We start from the raw sequence: 21,429 nt of genomic DNA, 5'->3' as shown, positions 1-21,429 counted from the left end.
GGGAAGGGACCACTGGTTCGGCGGTGACTGCAATCCCACCCAGCTTCTCCTTCTCCACACATGCACGTCCTCCTCAGTTGCCGAGCGAAGCGGGTCTGAAGGGGGAGGGACCGCCCCATGGACCAGTTGGGCCTGGAGCCAAGCCTGGAGGAGCCGTCACCATCACTGAGAAAGGCTTGTGGAAATGTGGGCATAGCGTGAAGGCGCAGCAGCCGTCACCAGTGCCGCAGCTGCACCCAGGGCGCCGGGTCTCTCGCTGGAGGGCAATGAGGGAGGAGCAGCCAGATGTTGCCACTGCTGCCCAGAGCCTGAGATGGTGCCTCTTTCCTTTCCTCCCTCTTACTCGGTCGCCCTCCTCTCTCTCTCTCTCTCTCTCTCTCTCTCTCTCTCTCTCTCTCTCTCTCACACACACACACACACACACACCCATTGAAATACTTCCAAGTTTATGTTGATTAAAATTGTTCTTCATTGTAAGTATTTTATTGTTTTTTCTGTTTTTTGTGCACTACAAATAAAATATGTGCAGTGTGCATAGGAAATCATTCGTATTTTTCCCCAAAACTATAGTCCGGCTCCCAACAGTGTCTGAGGGACAGTGAACTGGCCTCCTGTTTGAGAACCCTGCTCTAGCCCTTTCTCTCCCCAAACATAAGAACACCAAAGTGTGCTAATAGTAATAATAACGATAATTCTTTATGCCAAGCCCATCTTGGGTTGCCCCAGCTACTCTGGGTGGCTTCCAACACATAAAAAGATCAAACATTAATAGTAATAATCTGATCCAATATAAAGGATCACAATAACTTCGAAATAAACAACTTATATCAAACAAAGCAACATTAAACAATCCATCAGAATCTAATAGTAAACAGTAAAATTAAACACCAGCAAATAAAAATTAAACAGTTTACACTTATCAACCACAATAAAGAATTACCAATCTATAATCAATAAAAATAACAGCAAATCACAATGCATAAAATACCACAAAGCATACAAAACCATGTAAAAAGGATCAAATTGAGAAACAAGGACAGGCAAATTATAAAACTATTAAAACTTCTCTCTTCTCAGCTGCTGCTGCAGCTGCTGTTCTCAAACTCATGGTCTGGGAAACACCATTGCATGATGAGGAACAGAAAGTCTCTCTCCCCGCACAGTTCTTCCTCTGTAGCAGCAGCAGTAGTAATAATAGTCTCCTGGATGTGGATATTTGAGAAAAGAAATGAAAAAGTGCTGGTACTGTGTACTGCTGAGTACTGTCTGAAAAAAAAGCACTGGTTCTGGGCACCTATTATCTATATCTATATATCTGTATCTATCTCATGTATTACCATTACAGTTCCACAATTTAGGTGCTGCCACAGAGAAGGCCCTCTCCTGGAGTGCCATTACCAACTTAAGGGTGGTTACCTTAATACCTGAGAAGGCTACTAGGGATAGATGGAGTCTTGCAGATATTTGGGGCCTAAGCCACCTGAGGCTTTAAACCACCTTGAGGTGGACCCAGAAACAATTATGGCAACCAAATTGGGAAATACCATGCAGAGTCTATTTGAACTTCGTACTACAAATCATTTCCGACAGATTATAGTCTCAGTTGCTGTTTTTATACCTTATAAACAATATGCAGGGGGGGGAGCAGTTAGAAATAATAATAAAAAGTGTTCTGAAGCCATATAAGCGTGAGTCATAATTTCATGACATTTCCATGCTTGCCATGACTCAGTACTACTTTGGTTACAAGCCTATATACCCCACAGAATATTGCCTCCCTGGGGTTTTTTTTTTTTTTTTTTTGAAGAGCAGCATATAAAAATAACAATAATTGCAAAGTCTGAGACAGGAGACTTTTGTAAAGTCCTCCTTTCAGTGAGATTGACATGGGCAAGGGCAGGTTTTTGCCATGTCATTCTGTTGTAACCCAAAGGAATATAAACATTGAGCCTCTCTCTCTCTCTCATTATCACTCGTCTGCAGACGGCTGCAAGGCTGGCCAACACAGATCCATCTTCCTTCACAACCATGAGGATCAAATTCCCCATACTTGCCATTTTCTTGGAGGTGGTCATTATAATTTTATTTGGAGTATTTGTAAAATATGACACAGTGGACAGGAGACAAGTATACCCACGTGAGTGTTTTCTATTTGTTACCTTTGTATACTGCCTGTCTCACCAAGTTCTTGAAGAAGCCTGCTTTGTTGGTTCATAAACTTGCTTTCTGGTACAGCGAAGTGCTATTTGCATTGCTGCACCATGGTGCAGAAGTACAGACTCATCTGCTAACTTTGGAGAGCTTCTTGGTTTGTCTCCTGGTTGTATGCCTTAAACTACTAGCATATCAAATGGCCGTAAAGGTGCTGAAAGCTCTATCTCACTTCTGCCGCACGTTGCTTCTAGAAAGCAGACTTTTGTGGTGATAATGTGAGGCTTCTGTTGCTGCTGCACCCATCGAAGTTGTCATTTAAAGTTTTGTTTCTGTTTAGGTCTCACTCCATCTAACCGCTTTGCAGAATTTGGGGATTCAAAGTGTCTTAGGCCTTGTGCATCTGAAATCTTCTGGCTTTGGAGACGACACAGAGGATTCTCATTTACCATTTTGAACTCCTATCTCGTTTTCCTGCCCGCTCTCACACCCCAAGGGCTGAATGCTCGATTAAAACAGCCAGGCAATATAGGAATGACTATCTTCTAAACCTTTGGCTTGAGCACTTTTCCTCCTGAAACTAAGGAGTCACTGGGTTTGGGGGCTTTAACTGATGCTGAAAGAAACTTACTGTCCCTTAGCCACACATAGCTTTTGTCATGTTACTGCAGTTCATCATCTATTCTGCAGAAACCTTTAAATAGGATTCAGTAGATATGCATTCAATTGAGTTAATTTTAAGAATGGTCTGTCCCATAAACAATTAAACCAGGATTAATTTGCTAAAGTGTCTGTTTATTTAAGGTGGCATAAAATAAGTGTTTATTACAAAGGTACCAAGTACTCATGTAGCGCTCAGCCATTTCACAAGTTATAATATGTAAACCTGTTTAATTAATTAATTACAATTAATCAATTCCTCAGCTCTGTTTGAAAAGTTTTGGAGACCACATACCCTTACGTAACGTCACAAACTGCCGTGGAAGGATCAGGTCCCCCACTCCCATCCTCAAAAAGAAAATACCGTATTTTTCACTCTATAAGATGCACAAGACCACAAGACTGGTTCTTGGAGGAGGAAAACTAGAAAAAAAAATATTCTGAATCTCAGAAGCCAGAACAGCAAGAGGGATTGCTGCGCAGTGAAAGCAGCGATCCCTCTTGCTGTTCTGGCTTCTGGGATAGCTGCGCAGCATTCGCTCCATAAGACGCACACACATTTCCCCTTACTTTTTAGGAAGGAAAAAGTGAGTCTTATAGAGCAAAAAATACAGTAGGTGGAATTTTAAACATATCAACGCAACTGTTATTTTTAAATATATATCTGTTAATTCTTTTTATAAAATATATTGCAATATATTCCCAGAAATATGCACCTTGTTGCACTCCTGAGTTTGGGAATTTATTTTCCATATTTGAGAATATTCTACCCATGTACCTGTTGCTTGTCAAGGACCCCATAGCCCCCCTCAGATAAAGACACAATTCACACAGAATTTTTGTTAAAGGTTTTGGGCATAATTTTGGGCCACAACTTTATTGATTACAGCATGTGAGTGGTCGCTTAGGCATTGCTTCATGACTATCTGTTCCAGCCTAGAGGTAGGAACAAAACTGACATCTGCAAGCCTGCGAAAGTCAGTAAGGGAAAACATTTTGGTGAGAGCTTAGAGCCGGGCACCAGGCTCTCACCTCTCCCCAAATGCTCCCAGGGGCTCTTGCGTGGCCCTAGCCCCTTGACAGGGGTTTGGACAAGAGCATGTTGAGCACCTGGATTCCTTTAATGGAATACCCTTGCAGCAGCAGCATTGGGGGGGGGGGCAGCACAGCCAACCGTACCCCCTCCACCAATGCCTAACCGCAACCTTACAAGTTGTGATGATTTGCTATGCAGTAGGCAAAAACCAAATGGCCTAGCCAATCAGCCAAATGGCAAAATTCCTACCAGGCCCCTGCCCCAAAAGCAGATGACCCCATGACAGGCATAGCAAGGTCAATGTGAACAGCCCTAAATATAGGGTGGGCGGGTGATCCAATGCGCGCAGCGAAAAGAGGAAGCTCAACGCTGAGTGCAGGGAATCAGTCAATCATAAAATTGCTACACAAATTCTCTCCAACATCTGAGGGGTTCCCAATCAGAATTGTAGCCATCTATACTAACCCGCCTAGCGACAGAGGGATGTCTTGGTTGCCCCCACCGCAACACGTGCTCTCCAGGAAGGAGAACACGCTTTCTCAGAAATGATTGACTGCACTTGTTTTAAAAATATGCTCTGTGGGAAAAGAGAGGGTTCTTCATGGTGGGTAACTGGGAATAAGTTGCCATTATTAGCTTTCAATTTATGCAACCCATCGTGAGCCCAACACATTGTCTTCCTTTTCCTTCCAGTCTTTCAGGATGTTCATGTGATGATATTTGTTGGGTTTGGTTTCCTGATGACTTTCCTGAAGAAATATGGCTTCAGCAGTGTTGGCATAAACTTCCTCGTTGCAGCCTTGGGTCTCCAGTGGGGCATCCTGCTGCAAGGATTCTGGCATATGCACTCAAATGAAATCCACATCAACATTGGCAGGTAAGGGGGGCATCCTGAGAAGCCCCTGTCACTTAACAGACACCACTGTCACTGGAAAGCCCACAGGAATTCATAAAAGGGTCCCGTGGCTCCTTAAAGGCTGAAAATAGGATTGTGCTGCAAACTCGAAAACTAAAGCTCACTTCATCCGATCAGGTGTCCATGCTTAAACCAATGCTGTCTCCCACATCAACTTGCCCAAACATTAAACATTAGAAGCCTGTCCCTGTCGCATCAGAGAAAAGGCATGCGGGGGGGGGGGGAGGAGAAGGCCAGCCCCCCCAAAAAACACTGTTGTTGCTTACTCTTGTCTTTTGGGCATGAAGCAAAACTGAAGAATAAGAAATGCAAAAACTAAAACATTCTCTCCTTCTCCTGTTTGTTTAAAATTCCTCTGATATTGTATAGGACGTTCTGGTATTTTAACTATTTTTGTTGCCTTGCTGTTGTCTTTGCTGTTTTGTAGTTATTTTCTTTTGAATAAATTTCACTTATGTGCATTATCAAAGGCAGTACAGCAATACCCTAAATAAATAAACGTGCCAAAATAAAATACCAGTTTATGCATCTGATGAAGAGGGTTCTACATGAATAAACTTTGTGTTGGAGTACATTTGTTAGGCTTTAAGGCACCACAAGACTCTTGGGATTCTTTCCTATCAATGCCCCTCCCTGACAGAAGGCTGGAAAACCCCTCTGCCCAGTTTCATGGCCCTCTGAAAACGAGGAGACGGGTCAGCCCAGCACTTCTGGGAGGTGATTCTGAGCTATGCAGCCTCTTTTCCATGCTTCTGGGAACTGCCAGAATGGTGGCCGAATGCACAATCTGGCCAATGAGCCAAATGTGCATCCAGGAATCGTTGATCTAAAATCAGGCTTACCTTGGATTTGATGGCTGAATATAATGTTGGTTTCTAGAAAGTAGTCATGCTGGGTGTTATATTGGGGTGGATGAGTTGAAAAATGTTTATATTCCCTTCTTTTCTTTTCCCTTCATTTCCTCTGGATTTTTAACATTTAGTTTGGACAAAAAATAAAATAAAATCAGGCTCACCCACGCATCCTCTTTTTGAAGTTTCAATGGGGCTTCCAAAGTCACCTTCACCCATCTAGTACTAGAACTGAATTTTATGCAGAAATAAAATCAAGCAAAAATTGATTTCAATAGAACTGCTTAGTTACTATCATTTCCCCATAGTGGCTGGAGAAACCCAGGCAGATGGGCGGGGCATTATTATTATTATTATTATTATTGTTATCATCATCATCATCATCATCATCATCATCACAACCACCCTCCCAATATCATTGTCAAGTACTGTATATTGTAAAAGTCATGAAGTCAATACATAAGACTTTTACACTTACATGAAAGGGTAAAACGAAGCAAATACAGTTAAAATGAGTTTCACTTGGAGCATATATTTTAGCACAATTCATAGAGCCTTTCCAGGTTATTGCAATTTTCATGCAAAACTACACAGTTCATAGTCAGTTGCTGCAATGAATTAATGTATCTTCCCTCAAGGTGGTGCTCTTGCAAATGAGTTCTTTGCATCTTTGCTCTGTGCATTTTCCCAGTGTCAAAAATGCAGAGGGTTATCGTTAACGAAATACAATTTGCCGCCAGCAGCTCCACTGCTATAAATGTCATAGGCACCTATTAGAGACAGGTCTGCCTGTGACATTGCTACTGGCAAGTGGCAAAACCTCATCTCTCCTGCGCACACCCTTTCCTGCACTTTCCTGCTGCAGTGTGTGATGTGCATTCCCCATGAATGCAAAAAGCTGGATGCATTTCCGCTCCCCACTTTTTACCTGAGACAAAGGAAACAGAAGACAAACTCAGCCAGACATTCTCCTGGTCTTTTTCTTGCCATGGTCCCAGAAAGGAATTTGTACGAGGATTGAACCAAAGGGGAAATGTGAGGTTAAAGTACATTTTTGTAGGGTAAAGCCTCGGAGTCTCAATTCAGTGATCATTTCAATAAACATCAGGCTATTTTTTAAAATTAATTGCATTTATTCCTTCAAAGGGTTTGGGTCCAAACTAGACATTCTAAGACATACACACACCCTTGTCTTTTCTCCATCTCCTCTCCTTCTTACACAGAATAGGAAGGGACAATGGTTCTCCCTGACATTGGCAGCCAACATTGTGAGCTGCGAGTGCAAGGAGATGCCCTAACAATGATGCCTGGTTCTGATGTTTTATAAAGAAGAAAAAGATGGACAAGAAACACTGAGTGGGGGCAGTCTTATGTGGTACTTTTAATATCTGGGTTGGCCCTCAGGGTGTTGACACCGTATATTGTTCCTAGTACTGTTGTTGTTCAATTCAAAATCCTTTATTAGGCATAACACACCACACATTAACTAACAAGCATCATATACAGACTGTATAAAATACGGGCTCAGCAAACACAGTTTATCTCAGTCTTTACTGTTGTTGTTTTAGAGTTTACTTGGAGGCCATTTTTTAAATATTTTTTTGAAGCACTAGGAGCTGTTGGGCCCTGCTCTGGAATCTGCTCCTGATGCAGACTGGGCGTACATTCTGCACTAGAGAAGAACATGACTGCTTGTCCTTCAAACTAAAAATGGCCTTAAACTTAAGTGCCACAAACCACGAAGGGTGTAACTGGTAGCTGAGATCTTTCATACAGTCTCCATACAGCTTTCAAAGCCACATCTGCTTAGGCATAGGGCAGCATCATCATGCCACTTCATCCTGGTCTCTTTGTTTTTTGTTTTTTTTTTAATGATATTTATTAAAATTTCAAAAGAGATTACAAAAGTAGTGAAAAAAATAGAAAACAAAAGATACAAAATACAGAAGAAATAAAAATAATTAAAAATAAATCCATCTTTCTATGTCTTGCCTTTCATTTACTTGTTTCCCTGACTTCCTCACACCTCCCTTTTTTGTATTCCAGTTCGAATGGTTAATTTAGCAAATCCTTTCCCTCTTTGTTTTTATCTTAATTCTTTATCTTAACATATTATAACTTTATATTTTCATCTATTAACAATCCATTTTTACATACTCCTTTTTAACATTGTTGCTAAAACTGCTTCATTTAATTCCGACATCATTTTAGCATTCATTAATTTTACAATGTTTCTGTAGATAATCTTTAAATTTCTTCCAATCTTCTTCCATCAACTCTTCCCCCGGTCTCGGATTCTGCCAGTCATTTCCGCCAATTCCATATAGTCCATCACTTTCATCTGCCATTCTTCCCGGGTGGGTAGATCTTATGTCTTCCAATACTTTGCAATGAGTATTCTTGCTGCTGTTGTGGCGTACATAAAAAAAGTTCTATCCTTCTTTAACACCAATTGGCCGACCATGCCCAGGAGAAAGGCCTCTGGTTTCTTCAGGAAGGTATATTTAAATACCTTTTTCATTTCATTATATACCATCTCCCATAAAGCCTTAATCCTTGGGCACGTCCATCAAAGGTGAAAGAATGTGCCTTCATTATCTTTACATTTCCAACATTTATTATCGGGCAAATGGTAGATTTTTGCAAGCTTGACTGGTGTCATGTACTAACCTGGTCTCTGAACCCTCATACATCTATGACATCATACCTGACTTTGGTTTTTATTCTCCGCATTCCCTTCCAATTGAAAGCATGATCAATGCAGACTTCAGCACAGCAGCTGTCCTGATTTCCTTTGGAGCTGTCCTGGGGAGAACAAGTCCAATCCAGATGCTGATCATGGCCATTTTTGAAATCACCATCTTTGCCTGCAACGAACACCTCGTCGTGTCAGTATTACAGGTAGGAATTTTCTGTGACATATATGAAGCGAGAAAACTTGTTCACTTACCATATTTTTCGCTCCATAAGACACACTTTTTCCCTCCTAAAAAGTAAGGGAAAATGTGTGTGCGTCTTATGGAGCGAATGCAGGTGGGAGGCTCTGCTCAGCGCTCCCTTTAAAGAGCCGTGCGGAGCATGTGTGCGGCTCTTGCTGGCTTTTCCCCGAGGAGGGAGAAGGGAATGATGGGCTGCCCTCTGTCCCTTCCCACACCTCCCGGAAAAGCCAGCAGGAGCTGCTGCCAGGCTCTGCTCAGCACTCCCTTGTAAGGGCTCCCTTTTGTCCCTCATCCCGCTTTGCTGGGAAGCCAGCAGAAGATGCGCTGCACAGCTATCACTCTTGCTCTCCTGGCTTCTCAGCGAAGCGGGAGGAGGGACGGAAGGGTTTAAAGCAAGAAAAGTGAGAGCCACTTACATGCTCTGAGCAGAATATTTTTTTTCTTGCATTCCACCTCTAAAAACTAGGTGCGTCTTATGGTTGGGTGCGTCTTATGGAGCGAAAAATACGGTATATTCTGCCCATACTTTATAGTGGAAACATATCCTATCTCTGTTTAGTTTGATGTGCCTCAAGGCTTTGTGCTTACACTTGTTCTGTTTCATCTTCGTTGAAGCTTAATTCATGCAGTGGTGTCTAGTGGGGTGGGGTGACTCCAAGGTCAGGAAGGCAGCTCCACCCCAACACATCAGCTGCCCCTGAATTCAAGAAGAACAGCAACATTTGACTGTTATTTAATGATCGCTCCTTCAGGAACCTTGCATTGATGCTGCCATGCCAAAAGATCCCCTGCAACCTGTCCTTTAAAGAGAGAGAGAGAATATAATGAATAATGAATGTTTAAAATGATTTGAAATAGTGTTGCATGGAAAACCCTTCTGGAAGGCAGTCCTGAGAGCTGACATTCTTGCCACGCTCACTTTTACATTTTGATCCTGTCCACTTTCACATGGCTGAAATCACACCATGCAGGCAAAATCACAGCCCTGCACCTTGCATGTGCCAATGTTGACCTGGCTTGCTGGTGCTGGCAAAATACACTTCCTCCTTAGAAAGAAAATGGTGCATTTTCCTCACCCATCTCTATCTGCCCATTAGTTTCTAACTCCAAAAGCCTGATATAGTAGTAGTAATAGTAATAAACCTAACAGCTGTTTCTCCTCCAGCTTTAGGAGGGAGGAGTACAGTATAGGGATATATCTCAACAAGCCAACCAACCTCCCCAACTCTTGTATGTAGCCACCAGACATTGCCTATGGACAAGGAGGTAGGGAGAGAGCCTTGCATACTTGTGCACTGGCACCAGAAACTTGAAATGAAAAGGATTCGTTTAGAAGACTCCCACATATTCACAGTCATAGTTACCTGAAGTTTTCGCCCTCTTATGATGGCAGTTGTTGCTTGGCTTTAAGACAGCAGTTCAGCATACTACATGCTTGGGATTAACAATTAATTGTTGCAACTAATTATGCTGTTTTGCAGGCCACTGATACTGGTGCATCCATGACTATTCATGCTTTTGGAGCCTATTTTGGGCTGGCAGTAGCTCGGGTCATATACCGCCCTGCTTTGAGAAATGGACATAAAAATGAAGGTTCTGTTTACAATTCCGACATGTTTGCTATGATTGGTGAGTAGGCGGCTTCTTTCTCTTATGAGTCAATTTTCATGATACTGTGGAGAAGAAACATATCATACCATGAGGGTGGCCAACAAAAGCTCTTTTCAAAAGCTATTTATCATATGATGCCTTGCCTGGCATTACTGCATGGTCAAGGGTTCTGAACCAGTTATGCCAGGAGACTCAGGTAATTAGGTCTGTATGAAAGAACCATGAGGGCCTGATGCCACAGACATTAGGCACTTTTAATTCCAGCTTTTGGATTCATAGAAACAGTTGTCTCACTTCTCCAAGGGATGTGGACTTGTGGAATGTTTCTAAGGTATAAAAAGGTAAAGGTAAAGGTACCCCTGCCCGTACGGGCCAGTCTTGACAGACTCTGGGGTTGTGCGCCCATCTCACTTAAGAGGCCAGGGGCCAGCGCTGTCCGGAGACACTTCCGGGTCACGTGGCCAGCGTGACATCACTGCTCTGGCGAGACAGAGCCGCACACGGAAACGCCGTTTACCTTCCCGCTGGTAAGCGGTCCCTATTTATCTACTTGCACCCGGAGGTGCTTTCGAACTGCTAGGTTGGCAGGCGCTGGGACCGAGCAGCGGGAGCGAAGGTATACAGCTGTACTAAGCCACTAAGTGTTCTGGATGAAGTCCTAAGTGCTGCCCTGACACAATTTGCCAGGCATGATGGAACACCAGTATTGGTGTACCAGTGCAATGATAGTTCAGGTGGTCAAATTGGACCAAGTGTATGATAATTGGAGGGAAGAAAAGTATAGGAAGGTTCCATTCCCAGAATCACTGGTTAAGAGGATCAGACAACAGAGGATGGGGAAGATCTCTCCCTGGGACCTTTGGGAGTCATCAGAGTTTTCTTTTCTTTCTTTTTAATGTTTTTTTTTTTTTACAAATTGGTTTCATTTGTTGAGACATTAGGAAGAATAGGGGGAAAGAGGTGGAGGGGGGGAAAGATGAGTGGGGGTGGGGTCGGGTGGTGATGTTTCTATTTTACTTAATATATGTGGGGTTTTGTGTCAGCACTGCTTGTGCAAGTTCTCTGCTGTTCACTTGTGTTCCTTTGGTGGTGAGACAAGTTGTGGTTGGCCTAGGGTGTGGCTGTTCATTTGTGGTTGGCTGTGGTGGTCTTTGTTTTCATGTGTGAGTGGGGTGGGTGGGTGTTTTGGATCAGGTTAGCCAAATTGATTTGTATGCTGTTGGTGGATTTTTGTCATTGTCTTGTTGGGCTGTGTATGTGATAAAGGGGAGCCATACTGGGAGTCATCAGAGTTGAGAGTACAGGGAATGGTCTGACCAGCTTCCAATGTCCTTCAAAGAAGACCCGAGGAGATTAATTAATGACATCCTGCATTTTTTTGTTATATTATTTATATAGGTACCCTTTTCCTCTGGCTGTTTTGGCCCAGTTTTAACTCAGCAGTTGCAGCAACAGCAGATGCCCAGCAAAGAGCGATCATCAACACATACTTTGCTTTGGCAGCTGGCACGCTCACAGCATTTGCCACCTCTATCCTGGTGGAAGGCAGAGGCAAACTTGACATGGTAAGCTTTTTCTTGAGCACGATGCATATCCACCACAGTTAACGACCACACATTTATGTCGGGGTTTCTCATTTCTCTACTCTCTAAATTCAGTTCACCACATTCCCACATCTGTTTGCAATTCAAGAAAGTCATCACAAAATTTCATCAGCATTTTTGTATGCAATTTTGCTTATTGTGCACAATTCTTTACAAGCTAATATGATGCTTTTTAACACTTTCCCCCAATATATGCATTTTGCACACATTTCTTTGGTTGGAGGACTGCATCACAAAATTTGGAGAACCAAATTTCTTCCTTATCCCTAGTATGGATTCAGTTGGGTTTCTCAGAATGTCAGTATACAGTTGTTGCCTCAGAGCCACCCAAATCAGGGATTGTTTTGCTTTGGCTAGAATGAATTTTTATAGACTTCATAAAGGTTTGTGTCTTCTGGGGCTGTTCCTGTCTGACACACTTTGCAGAACGTGTTGGCAATCGCCTTTTTAAAAACATACCAGATTTTTACAAGATAGGACAAATCCAGATTAAATGGGGCAGGGAGACAATACAGAATGGGATTTTGCTGTCAATGCCATCATGTGGACACTTTGAAAAACCTGTGTCCACAAGGAGCACTCACTCTACAATAAACATCCATCAGGAAGACCCTTTGTTGAAAAGGTAATTAATTGTATGTAGGGATTGCAAAATATATCCATTTTGCTTTCTCTCCATTTCTCATTTTTACACTCTTAAATTCAGTTCTCCACATTTCCACATCATTTTGTAATATATATATATATATATATATATATATATATATATATATATACATACATACATTTAGTCCTCATGAAAATTCACCAGCATTTTAATGCAATTTTCTCCCAATATACACATTTTTGTTTGCAATTTTTTCTTATTACTCATTTCGCAAAGCAATTTCCTCTAATGTGATGCATTTCCTATGCCATTCTCACTAATGCATTCATTTGTATGCACATTTTTGTGTATTTCTGTACACATCACTTGAATAAAGAACTGCAGTTCAAAATTCAGAGAAGTGCAAACTTTCCGAAGGATGACTGTTTCTAGTCACATATTTTCTTACAAAGTGTGAATTGGTTCACCTTTAAATGCAAACTGGATCTAATTTCTCCTCCACCTCTAGTTGTAAGTCACCAGCTACAGTGAAAAGACCAATTTGTGGGGCTAGTGGTACGGGTGAGGGAAAGAGGATAGCTCTGTGAACTACTTACAGCCAGAATGAAATTCTGGTCAGCCTGCTGGTCACATCTAATTTCTGCATTACAGGCGACTCCCCACTTACACGAAGGTTGCATTCTGGGCCCCTGTGTGCTTAAGTGAAATGTGCCCCTGGTCACGTGAGGATGCCAAGTCCAGCTTTACTTCAATTGTTTCTGCAACTGCTTTTCTAACGTCATCTTTGCAAATTCCTTTGCAACTATCTTGCAGTACTAGTCAATTACAGGAAAGGCAAACGGTCTCTTGGTTTTACTGGTGTGAGATAACGTGTCAATATGTTGTGCCCCACACAGGTGCACATTCAAAATGCTACCTTGGCAGGAGGAGTTGCTGTGGGTTCCTGTGCCGACCTGAACATCTTACCTTTCGGTGCAATGTTAATTGGCAGCACAGCTGGATTCATCTCAGTTGTTGGATTCAAATACTTGACTGTGAGTGCTACTTTGTTCTTTTTAGATTTGACCTACATTTGATAAGAGAATTTGCACACTGCACTGAGTAGGCCAAAATCCAAGCTGTGCTTGTTAGTTTACTTAACAGTTATTGCCGTGGCTCATGTTGACAGGATTCTGCTCCTTTCTGAGTGCATTTTCAAAGCCAATCAAAGGGAGTAATGGGAAATTTCAATATAATCCTGACTTATTCTGGTATCTAGATAAATTTGCTTTGGTACATCAGGGCCTGCTGCAATTAAAGTTTATGGTTGCTATTGAGTGAATGTCCCATTCCATTGCCCTCGAGCAGACCGGCTTCTCTGCTGAGCATCACACCATTCAGCATCTGGCCGCAATGGAAGTTCATGCCTCTGTCTGGTGCCCTTACACAATTTGAGCTCTCTCACATTCTTTTGAATGGCTGGAGACTGATTTCCACATTTGGAGCGGGAAAGAAAAAAGTTCCCCCGGTTTTTACAATTGTAACTAACACCTTATCTCGGTGGGGAGGGGTGTTATGTACTGAAGTTCTCTCCCTGGGCCAGCAGGGGGATACTGTAGATAGTTCAGGTGGACATATGCAAATAAGGGATCGAAAATGACATTCAGTGATTTCGCTCGGTGTTTCAGCTCAGTGATTCAGCTCCGCTCAGAGGGTGGCTGCATCTGGCTGTGCTCTGTTGTCCATCCATCCCACCTTCATCGCCAGTGTTAAGTTGTGGGTGAACATATCAGACGACACAGCGATTCTTCAAACAGCTCTTGTTTATTCACAGGCCAGAACAGAACTGAACTGAAGGGTTCAGCCAGCCTGCTTATATAAAGCTCCATTAGAACACAACAGTAACCATTTTCTGTAACTATCCTATCACTGAACGTCACTTTCGATCCCTTATTTGCATATGTCCACCTGAACTATCTACAGTATCCCCCTGCTGGCCCAGGGAGAGAACTTCAGTACACAACATACTGGGTCATACTGGGAATTTGCCCTATTGCCAACATAGAGGTGTGCAACTGTTTTTTCTTACCATATGGGGAGACTTGTCCCGTCAGGTGGCAAGGAAAAGTGTGTTGGATTCTGAGTCAGTAGTCTTACTAAAGCCAGAAACAGCTTCCCATTCCACCATTACTCCTCCCTTGCATGGCCACAGCCTCAAATTCAGTTGTCCAAAGATGTTACTATGTTGTATCCTCTCTAGGAAAATATTTTTGAGATGATTAATAAATCACAGAATGGGGACCTCAAGAGCCATATAGTCTGACCCCCTGCAATGCAGGAATCTCAGCTAAAGCATCCATGACAGATGGCCATATCCAACCTCTGCTTAAAAACCTCCAAGGAAGGAAAGTCCACAGCCTCCCGAGGGAGACCTTTCCAAAATGTAGATTATATTGCAGGATACAGTGGTGTCATTTTATGTTGTGCAAATTTGCTCTTCGATCATGTAAGACAACCTGTGAAAACAAGGAAGAACAACATCCTTTCTAGATACCCTGTTTTACAGTGACTTGGAAATCACCTTTTCTTTCCTTGCAGCCTTTCTTTGCCTCAAAGCTGAAGATTCAAGACACCTGTGGAGTCCATAACCTGCATGGCTTACCTGGCCTTTTGGGAGGCATTGCAAGTATCATCGCAGCTGCTTTACAAGTCGAGAACAAGTGAGTTGCCTAGAATCAGGTCGTATCTGCTAGTAAAATAACATGTTTTAATTGGTTGCAAACTAAGTTTTGACAGGTGACAAAAATGGCCAAACTAAGAATGTATGAAATGTTGCTTTTAGATTGCCTTCTTGGGATGCAGTAGGAGCAGTGTTAGAGCACAGATTCGAATAATAGAATTGTAGAGTCGGAAGGGAACCCCAGGGTCATCTAGTCCAACCCCCTGCAATGCAGGAATCTCAACAGACCACAAGGCCAACATAGTTTCAGTTCCACTTTCTCTCATTTTCTCATTTCCTCCCAATCTTAAGATCTGCTTCCTACATTCCACATCACTTTACGATTTACTCATTTTAAAGTCCTTATGAAAATTGCCCAGAACTTTATAATGCGTGTCTCTCACTTTATATATTCTTGCAAGCAATTTTCTCTTACATACTGCATTTCATGTTATTTTCACCAGGGTATGAATTCTTATGTGCACTTTATCCTAATATATTATTTGGCTGGAGAACTTTGAAATGTAAATTCAAAAGAATAACTGCATTTCAGTTTGTGTATTATTTCAGGAAGTGAAAAAGTAGTTAAGTTTGCTCTAAATTGCAAACTGAACCAAACTTCTGCCCCATGCTGACTTCATTCCCTCCCTGAACTAACCCCACATATTTTTAGATGCCTTTATTGTTTGAAAATATTTTAATTTTTTTTAAAAAAGTTATTTGTATTGTTTTGTTACTGGTGGATTGAAAGGCAGGATTAAAATTTAATAACAGCAATAGGAACAATACTACTAATAATAATTTATTATTTATACCCTGCCCATCTGGCTGGGTTTCCCCAGCCACTCTGGGTGGCTTCCAACAGAATATTAAAATACAATAGTCCATCAAACATTAAAAGCTTCCCTAAACAGGGCTGCCTTCAGATGTCTTCTGGTAGTTGCTTTTCTCTTTAACATCTGGTGGGAGGGCATTCCAGAGGGCAGGTGCCACTACCGAGAAGGCCCTCTGCCTGGTTCCCTCGCTTGCCGCAGTGAGGGAACTGCCAGAAGGCCCTCAGAGCTGGACCTCAGTGTCCGGGCAGAATGATGGAGGTAGAGACACTCCTTCAGGTATACTGGACCGAGGCCATTTAGGGCTTTAAATGTCAGCACCAACACTTTCAATTGTGCTTGGAAACGTACTGGGAGCCAGTGTAGGTCTTTCAAGACCAGTGTTATGTGGTCTCGGTGGCCTCTCCCAGTCACCAGTCTAGCTGCCGCATTCTGGATTAGCTGTAGTTTCCGGGTCACCTTCAAAGGTAGCCCCACACAAAGCGCATTGCAGTACAGTGGTGCCTCGGGTTAAGAACTTAATTCGTTCTGGCCTTTGAGTCCCATTTCAACTATCTGGTAAGGTTGATTCCTCGCCACCCCCCACTTGTTTCCATTGGAGATCTTCACTCTCCCCTTCTTCCCTGGCTGGTGGGAACACCCTTTGGGGCCTTTCCTGCTGAAAGGGGAGACGAAAGGAGTGAACATTGAGCCTCCTTCTCCCTGTCTGAAGGCAGGGGCATTGGAGAAGTCAAGAGGCAGCAAAGAGGACGACACTGGCAGCTAGGGGACCACTGAATATTGAGCCCCCACATTATTTTTTAAAAAGCTACATGTGTTTTATGTCCCAAAGAAGTTCGAACACACCTAACAAATTCCACTCATCATGGGTGAAGGTGATGCAATATGTATTTTATCTCCTCATCCTACAGTTTATCAACTGGTATGCAGGCTGCTGCTCTGGGATGCTCCATAGCAATTGCTTTGGTAGGAGGAGCTTTTACAGGTCAGTAAAATACAGACCCTTATCGGTGCCGTCTGAGGCTGCTTTCAGACGGGTGTTTGTTGTGGGACGGGTACACCCCATTTATCTATTTAACAGCATTAATATGTCGATCGGTTATAATAAAACCTCTAAGCAGCTTGCAAGAAGTGTTGAAACGATTAAGAAAAACAGTTTAAGACCATTAAAAATATTTAAAGAGAAAGAAGAATAAAAGTAAAAAACGCTAAAACGTGTCTGCTTCTATGTGTCTGGATAGGCTTGAAAGATGTTTGAAACAGGTGCTGAAAGAGTGAATGGAAAGCCCAAGGTTTTTTTTGGAAAAACAACAACAAACATATTTACAATATTAAACCACAATCTGGAATCCTCCTTACAAGTGTGTCTGTTTTACTGTGTAGAACCTAGTGTGAAATGTCATTGCACTGGGAAGAAAACAGAAGACCCCTCAATTTTCTATTGCTTCAAGTTGAATTAAAATACACAAAGCTAATGTTAAGCCTAAATTTTACTTTGGGGGGCACAAATTGATGAGATAATAGACTAATGAGGTTTCTGTGGCATTTCTCCAATATTCTGTCTTACTATTGTTATATAAAATCTGTTATGGGATGCTTTTAACTACGGCTGTGTTTTCCCCCTCACCCTTCCCCAATGCAGGGTTGATTCTACATTTGCCTTTCTGGGAGCAACCACCTGATCAGAACTGCTATGATGACTCCGTGTATTGGGAGGTAGGACAGAATAATACAACCGAGTGCATAAAAATAGTATTTTTCTTTCATGGTATCAGCACGATGAGATAGCCAGTGCCAATGTCTCTTTCTGATCCATCCAGAACAATCAAGTTTGCTTCCAATTTCTTAATAAATGCCTCCACTTTGCAGCGCTTTTTTCCAGATCACATTTGCCTGATTGGGATTCCCAGGGCAGGGAAGGATGTGCTGTGAGCTGTGCTGTAATTTCTTCAACCCAGATTTGTAGAAATCTCACAGGATAGTTCCCCCTCCCCCTTTATTGTTAGGCTTTATTGTGCGGGGATTGTTTGATTTGCTTTCTTTTTCTTTTCAATTAGTTCTTATTAAAGTTTTTTTAAAAAAAACAGATAAAGGGGAAGATCTCTTTGTATCCTTTCTCTGGACTCCATAGTGTAGGTACCAGCCCATCTTAAATATACTCGGTTGCAAAGTGATTTCATGCTCTTTATTCAGCTCATAGTGGTGAGGAGGAATGAAAGTCCCCACAAAGTATCGGCTTTATATACATTATTTACACAATGGGCTGCACGTGATTGGCTAATTCCGGAATTCTCCTGTAGGCCAATCAGGTTGTGGATTCACTTCCATCTGGAGCCGGATTGGGTGGCTCCTGCAGACCAATCATACTGCTGCATTGTTCTAGGACCAATCAGACTGCTGCATTGTTCTAGGACCAATCAGACTGCTGCATTTTGGATCCTATTCACTCAGTACATAACACCATCTGAACCCCATAGCTCACCCACCCCCTGCTTTCCCCTTGTTTTCCCACCCCACAGGTCTCTCTGAATTCCCTTTCCTCCCTTGGCACCTTAGAGAGCATAGCACTCTCTCTGCACCCCAGCCATCACCTTAAACCTCTTCATCCTTCTGACCTCACAGTTCATTCTGCAACTAATTCTCAATCATTTTCCTTTTCCTCTTCAGCCTTTCCCTCTCAGAGCCAAAATGCACATCACTAGTAAATGCATGGTCACATTTAACATATGGGGGTTTTTTGTTTTGTTTTTATAACAGCTCCCTCCAGCAGCAAATGGGAGATTCAGGACAGCAGAATGTTCATCACTATGAAGCTGTGATTTTTTTAAGCAATATTTTAAAATTGGTTTCACTCCTGTTTTTAATGGACTTGGACAGGCAACTGATGTTCTTTCCACAAATGTGCAAGTTAACTGGTATCTCTTGCTGAAGATTCAGTAAAAAGACATGTCGCCATAGACAGGTGGAAAAGGACCACATCTTTGGAATTTCTCAAGGGAGAAATTTAAAAGGGAGGCTTAAAAAGTTAGGCAGAAGACTGCCTTTGGCCCACTTTTAAAGGAAGAGCTCTTCTGCATGTTATCTTGTACAGCAGGAAATTGACAGAAACAGCAAATCACATTTTTAAAAAATGGGATGACACCTGTACAAGGAGTTTGAAGAATGCAGCTAAATCCCTTTGCAAGCTGTTTGCTGACTTTGAATTGGGTTTGTCTTTTGAAGTGAACTCATTGTTGGAAACTAGTAGAAGTCTGGAGGCAATGGCTTAAAATCCCAGCTCTGGAACTTTCTGAATAGATCAACCATCTATCATTGCTGCAACTATCCACTTTACAGTCTTCAGCACTAGCTAACCTGCATAAAAACATAACAGTCTGATCTTGTTTATCACAATGGTTTAAGGGATTACAAAAAAGATATTGAACTCGCTTTAGATTTTGGTATGTGTGGTGTAACTTCCTTTCGCTACCAAGTAAATTCTGTCTACTCAAACATCTTGTCTGGTTTCCTTCTAGGTTCCCCTTGAAGAGCCATCATATGAGAGCAGTTTTCATTTACCCAGAGAGCCACAGCAAGCTCAGCATTGAAGCACAGAAGGAACTATACATATTTAGCTATTTTCCCAAAGGTGTTTTCTGTTTCTGGTGAAATAACTGGATCATGCATTGTTTTTTTCAGTTTATATCTGCTTTAATTTACTGCAAAAATAAAACCAGAGCAAAATGTTTTTCTGGACTAGTATTAATATTATGCACATTCACGCATTACAGCACTACCCACTCAACGCTTGTGTTTCTAATGTATTCAGAACCTGGCAGCAAAATAATTTGAGAGAATGCTTACTGATAAAATAAATACGCAAAGTGACAAGTGACTTCACACCCAAGCTGCAATCTCCTGGAGTTGATCAGACAGACCCTAAAATGAAACCAGATGCTATAATTTAGTGCCTCTTTTCATAGATACTGCATTTAACAACTCTTTCCACCATAACAAAGGTGGAAGGTGGGTAAAGGGATCCCTGACCATTAGGTCCAGTTGCGGATGACACTGGGGTTGCGGCGCTTAACTTGCTTTATTATACGAGGGAGCTGGCGTACAGCTTCTGGGTCATGTGGCCAGCATGACTAAGCCGCTTCTGGCAAACCAGAGCAGCGGACGGAAACGCCATTTACCTTCCCACCGGAGTGGTACCTATTTATCTACTTGCACTTTGACGTGCTTTTGAACTGCTAGGTTGGCAGGAGCAGGGACCAAGCAACGGGAGCTCACCTTGTCGTGGGGATTCAAACTGCCGACCTTCTGATCAGCAAGCCTTAGGCTCTGTGGTTTAACCTACAGCGCCACCCGCGTCCCTTCCACCATAATATTGGTAGTTAAATTTTAAAATCCTAATCTGGGCATCAGTTGCATAAAATAAACAGTAGCTATTGATTATGATGGTACTGAGTAAAAGGAAATAATACCACTGTAGTCAAAGAAACTGAAATACAAGCAGTACAATTTATTTAAGACACTTCAAACCATGGAAAGCATTACTTGTGACTAGTGCTTTTTTCCTTGTTGTTGTTTAGTCGTTTAGTCATGTCCAACTCTTCATGACCCCCTGGACCAGAGCACGCCAGGCACTCCTGTCTTCCACTGCCTCCTGCAGTTTGGTCAAACTCATGCTGGTAGCTTCAAGAACACTGTCCAACCATCTCGTCCTCTGCCATCCCCTTCTCCTTGTGCCCTCCATCTTTCCCAGCATCAGAGTCTTTTCCAGGGAGTCTTCTCTTCTCATGAAGTGGCCAAAGTATTGGAGCCTCAGCTTCCGGATCTGTCCTTCCAGTGAGCACTCAGGGCTGATTTTCTTCAGAATGGATAGGTTTGATCTTGCAGTCCATGGGGCTCTCAAGAGTCTCCCCCAGCACCACAATTCAAAAGCATCAATTCTCCAGCGATCAGCCTTCAGCTTTTTTCCTACATATATATATAAAGGTGCCACTGCTGTGTACCACAGAGTTCTGCCAGAAAAAAGCACTGTTTGTTACATAGGTTGCACACCACCCCCAATCTCTGCTGATCATTAGCAAGATTTCAGTTGGGTTTCAGGAGCTTAGCCAGTGTCATGTTTCTGTAGGGAATCAAGACATGGCAGAGATTTTTTTAGTAAGCTTTTTTAGTAAGGCCATTTCCCAAACAATTTGATACTATTGGTTCATGTTTACTCCTGACAGGTCTCTCCAGTGTTTGGCTATGAAGCTTCTGGCTGCTGAGAGTAGGTGGGTTATAAGCTCTGTATAATGTGAGTGGTCATTATGATCTTGGAAGATGTTCAGTAGGGCCAGTTCTGGGGTGAGTTCTAATATCTGTTTAGTTATTTTGCATATCTCTTGTAGGACTGCTGTCTGGAAGGGTTGGATTGGAGGGCATTCCCACCACATGTGGAGGTATGTGCTTGTGGAGGTGCAGCCTCTCCAACATCTTGGTGAGGTTCCTGGGTGTATCAGTGCCAGTTTCCATGGTGTGAAGTACCACCTG

General features: G+C 42.4%; 1 protein-coding gene and 1 long non-coding RNA gene across 2 annotated transcripts; one reads left to right on the top strand and one right to left on the bottom strand.

Moving 5' to 3' along the window:
- Positions 1-1,958: 1,958 nt before the first annotated feature.
- Positions 1,959-19,633, top strand: RHAG (Rh associated glycoprotein). Its single transcript, XM_081906434.1, has 10 exons — positions 1,959-2,137; positions 4,541-4,724; positions 8,365-8,515; positions 10,035-10,182; positions 11,563-11,729; positions 13,272-13,409; positions 14,953-15,074; positions 16,818-16,891; positions 17,549-17,622; positions 19,422-19,633. Exons 1-10 carry the CDS (start codon positions 2,029-2,031, stop codon positions 19,491-19,493), a joined length of 1,239 nt encoding a protein of 412 aa, XP_081762560.1. The 5' UTR covers positions 1,959-2,028; the 3' UTR covers positions 19,494-19,633.
- On the bottom strand, positions 8,527-19,415 carry LOC309367352. The gene is made up of 3 exons (XR_014167072.1): positions 19,049-19,415; positions 14,444-14,610; positions 8,527-9,250 (listed from the first exon to the last, which is right to left on the bottom strand). It is a non-coding gene; the product is annotated as an uncharacterized lncRNA (long non-coding RNA).
- Positions 19,634-21,429: the final 1,796 nt, after the last annotated feature.

Source organism: Podarcis melisellensis (assembly GCF_964234715.1).
Source record: "Podarcis melisellensis genome assembly, chromosome: 3".
Classification (NCBI taxonomy): Eukaryota; Metazoa; Chordata; class Lepidosauria; order Squamata; family Lacertidae; genus Podarcis; species Podarcis melisellensis.
Note: the sequence above shows the minus strand (reverse complement) of the source record. Positions and strands in the feature narration are given on the sequence as shown.

Excerpts from the sequence above, each read along its gene's own strand:
- RHAG (XM_081906434.1), top strand. The coding sequence starts at position 2,029 with ATGAGGATCAAATTCCCCATACTTGCCATTTTCTTGGAGGTGGTCATT. Across the intron at positions 13,410-14,952 it reads TTGGATTCAAATACTTGACT|CCTTTCTTTGCCTCAAAGCT; the intron begins GTGAGTGCTACT and ends CTTTCCTTGCAG. Across the intron at positions 15,075-16,817 it reads GCTTTACAAGTCGAGAACAA|TTTATCAACTGGTATGCAGG; the intron begins GTGAGTTGCCTA and ends CTCATCCTACAG.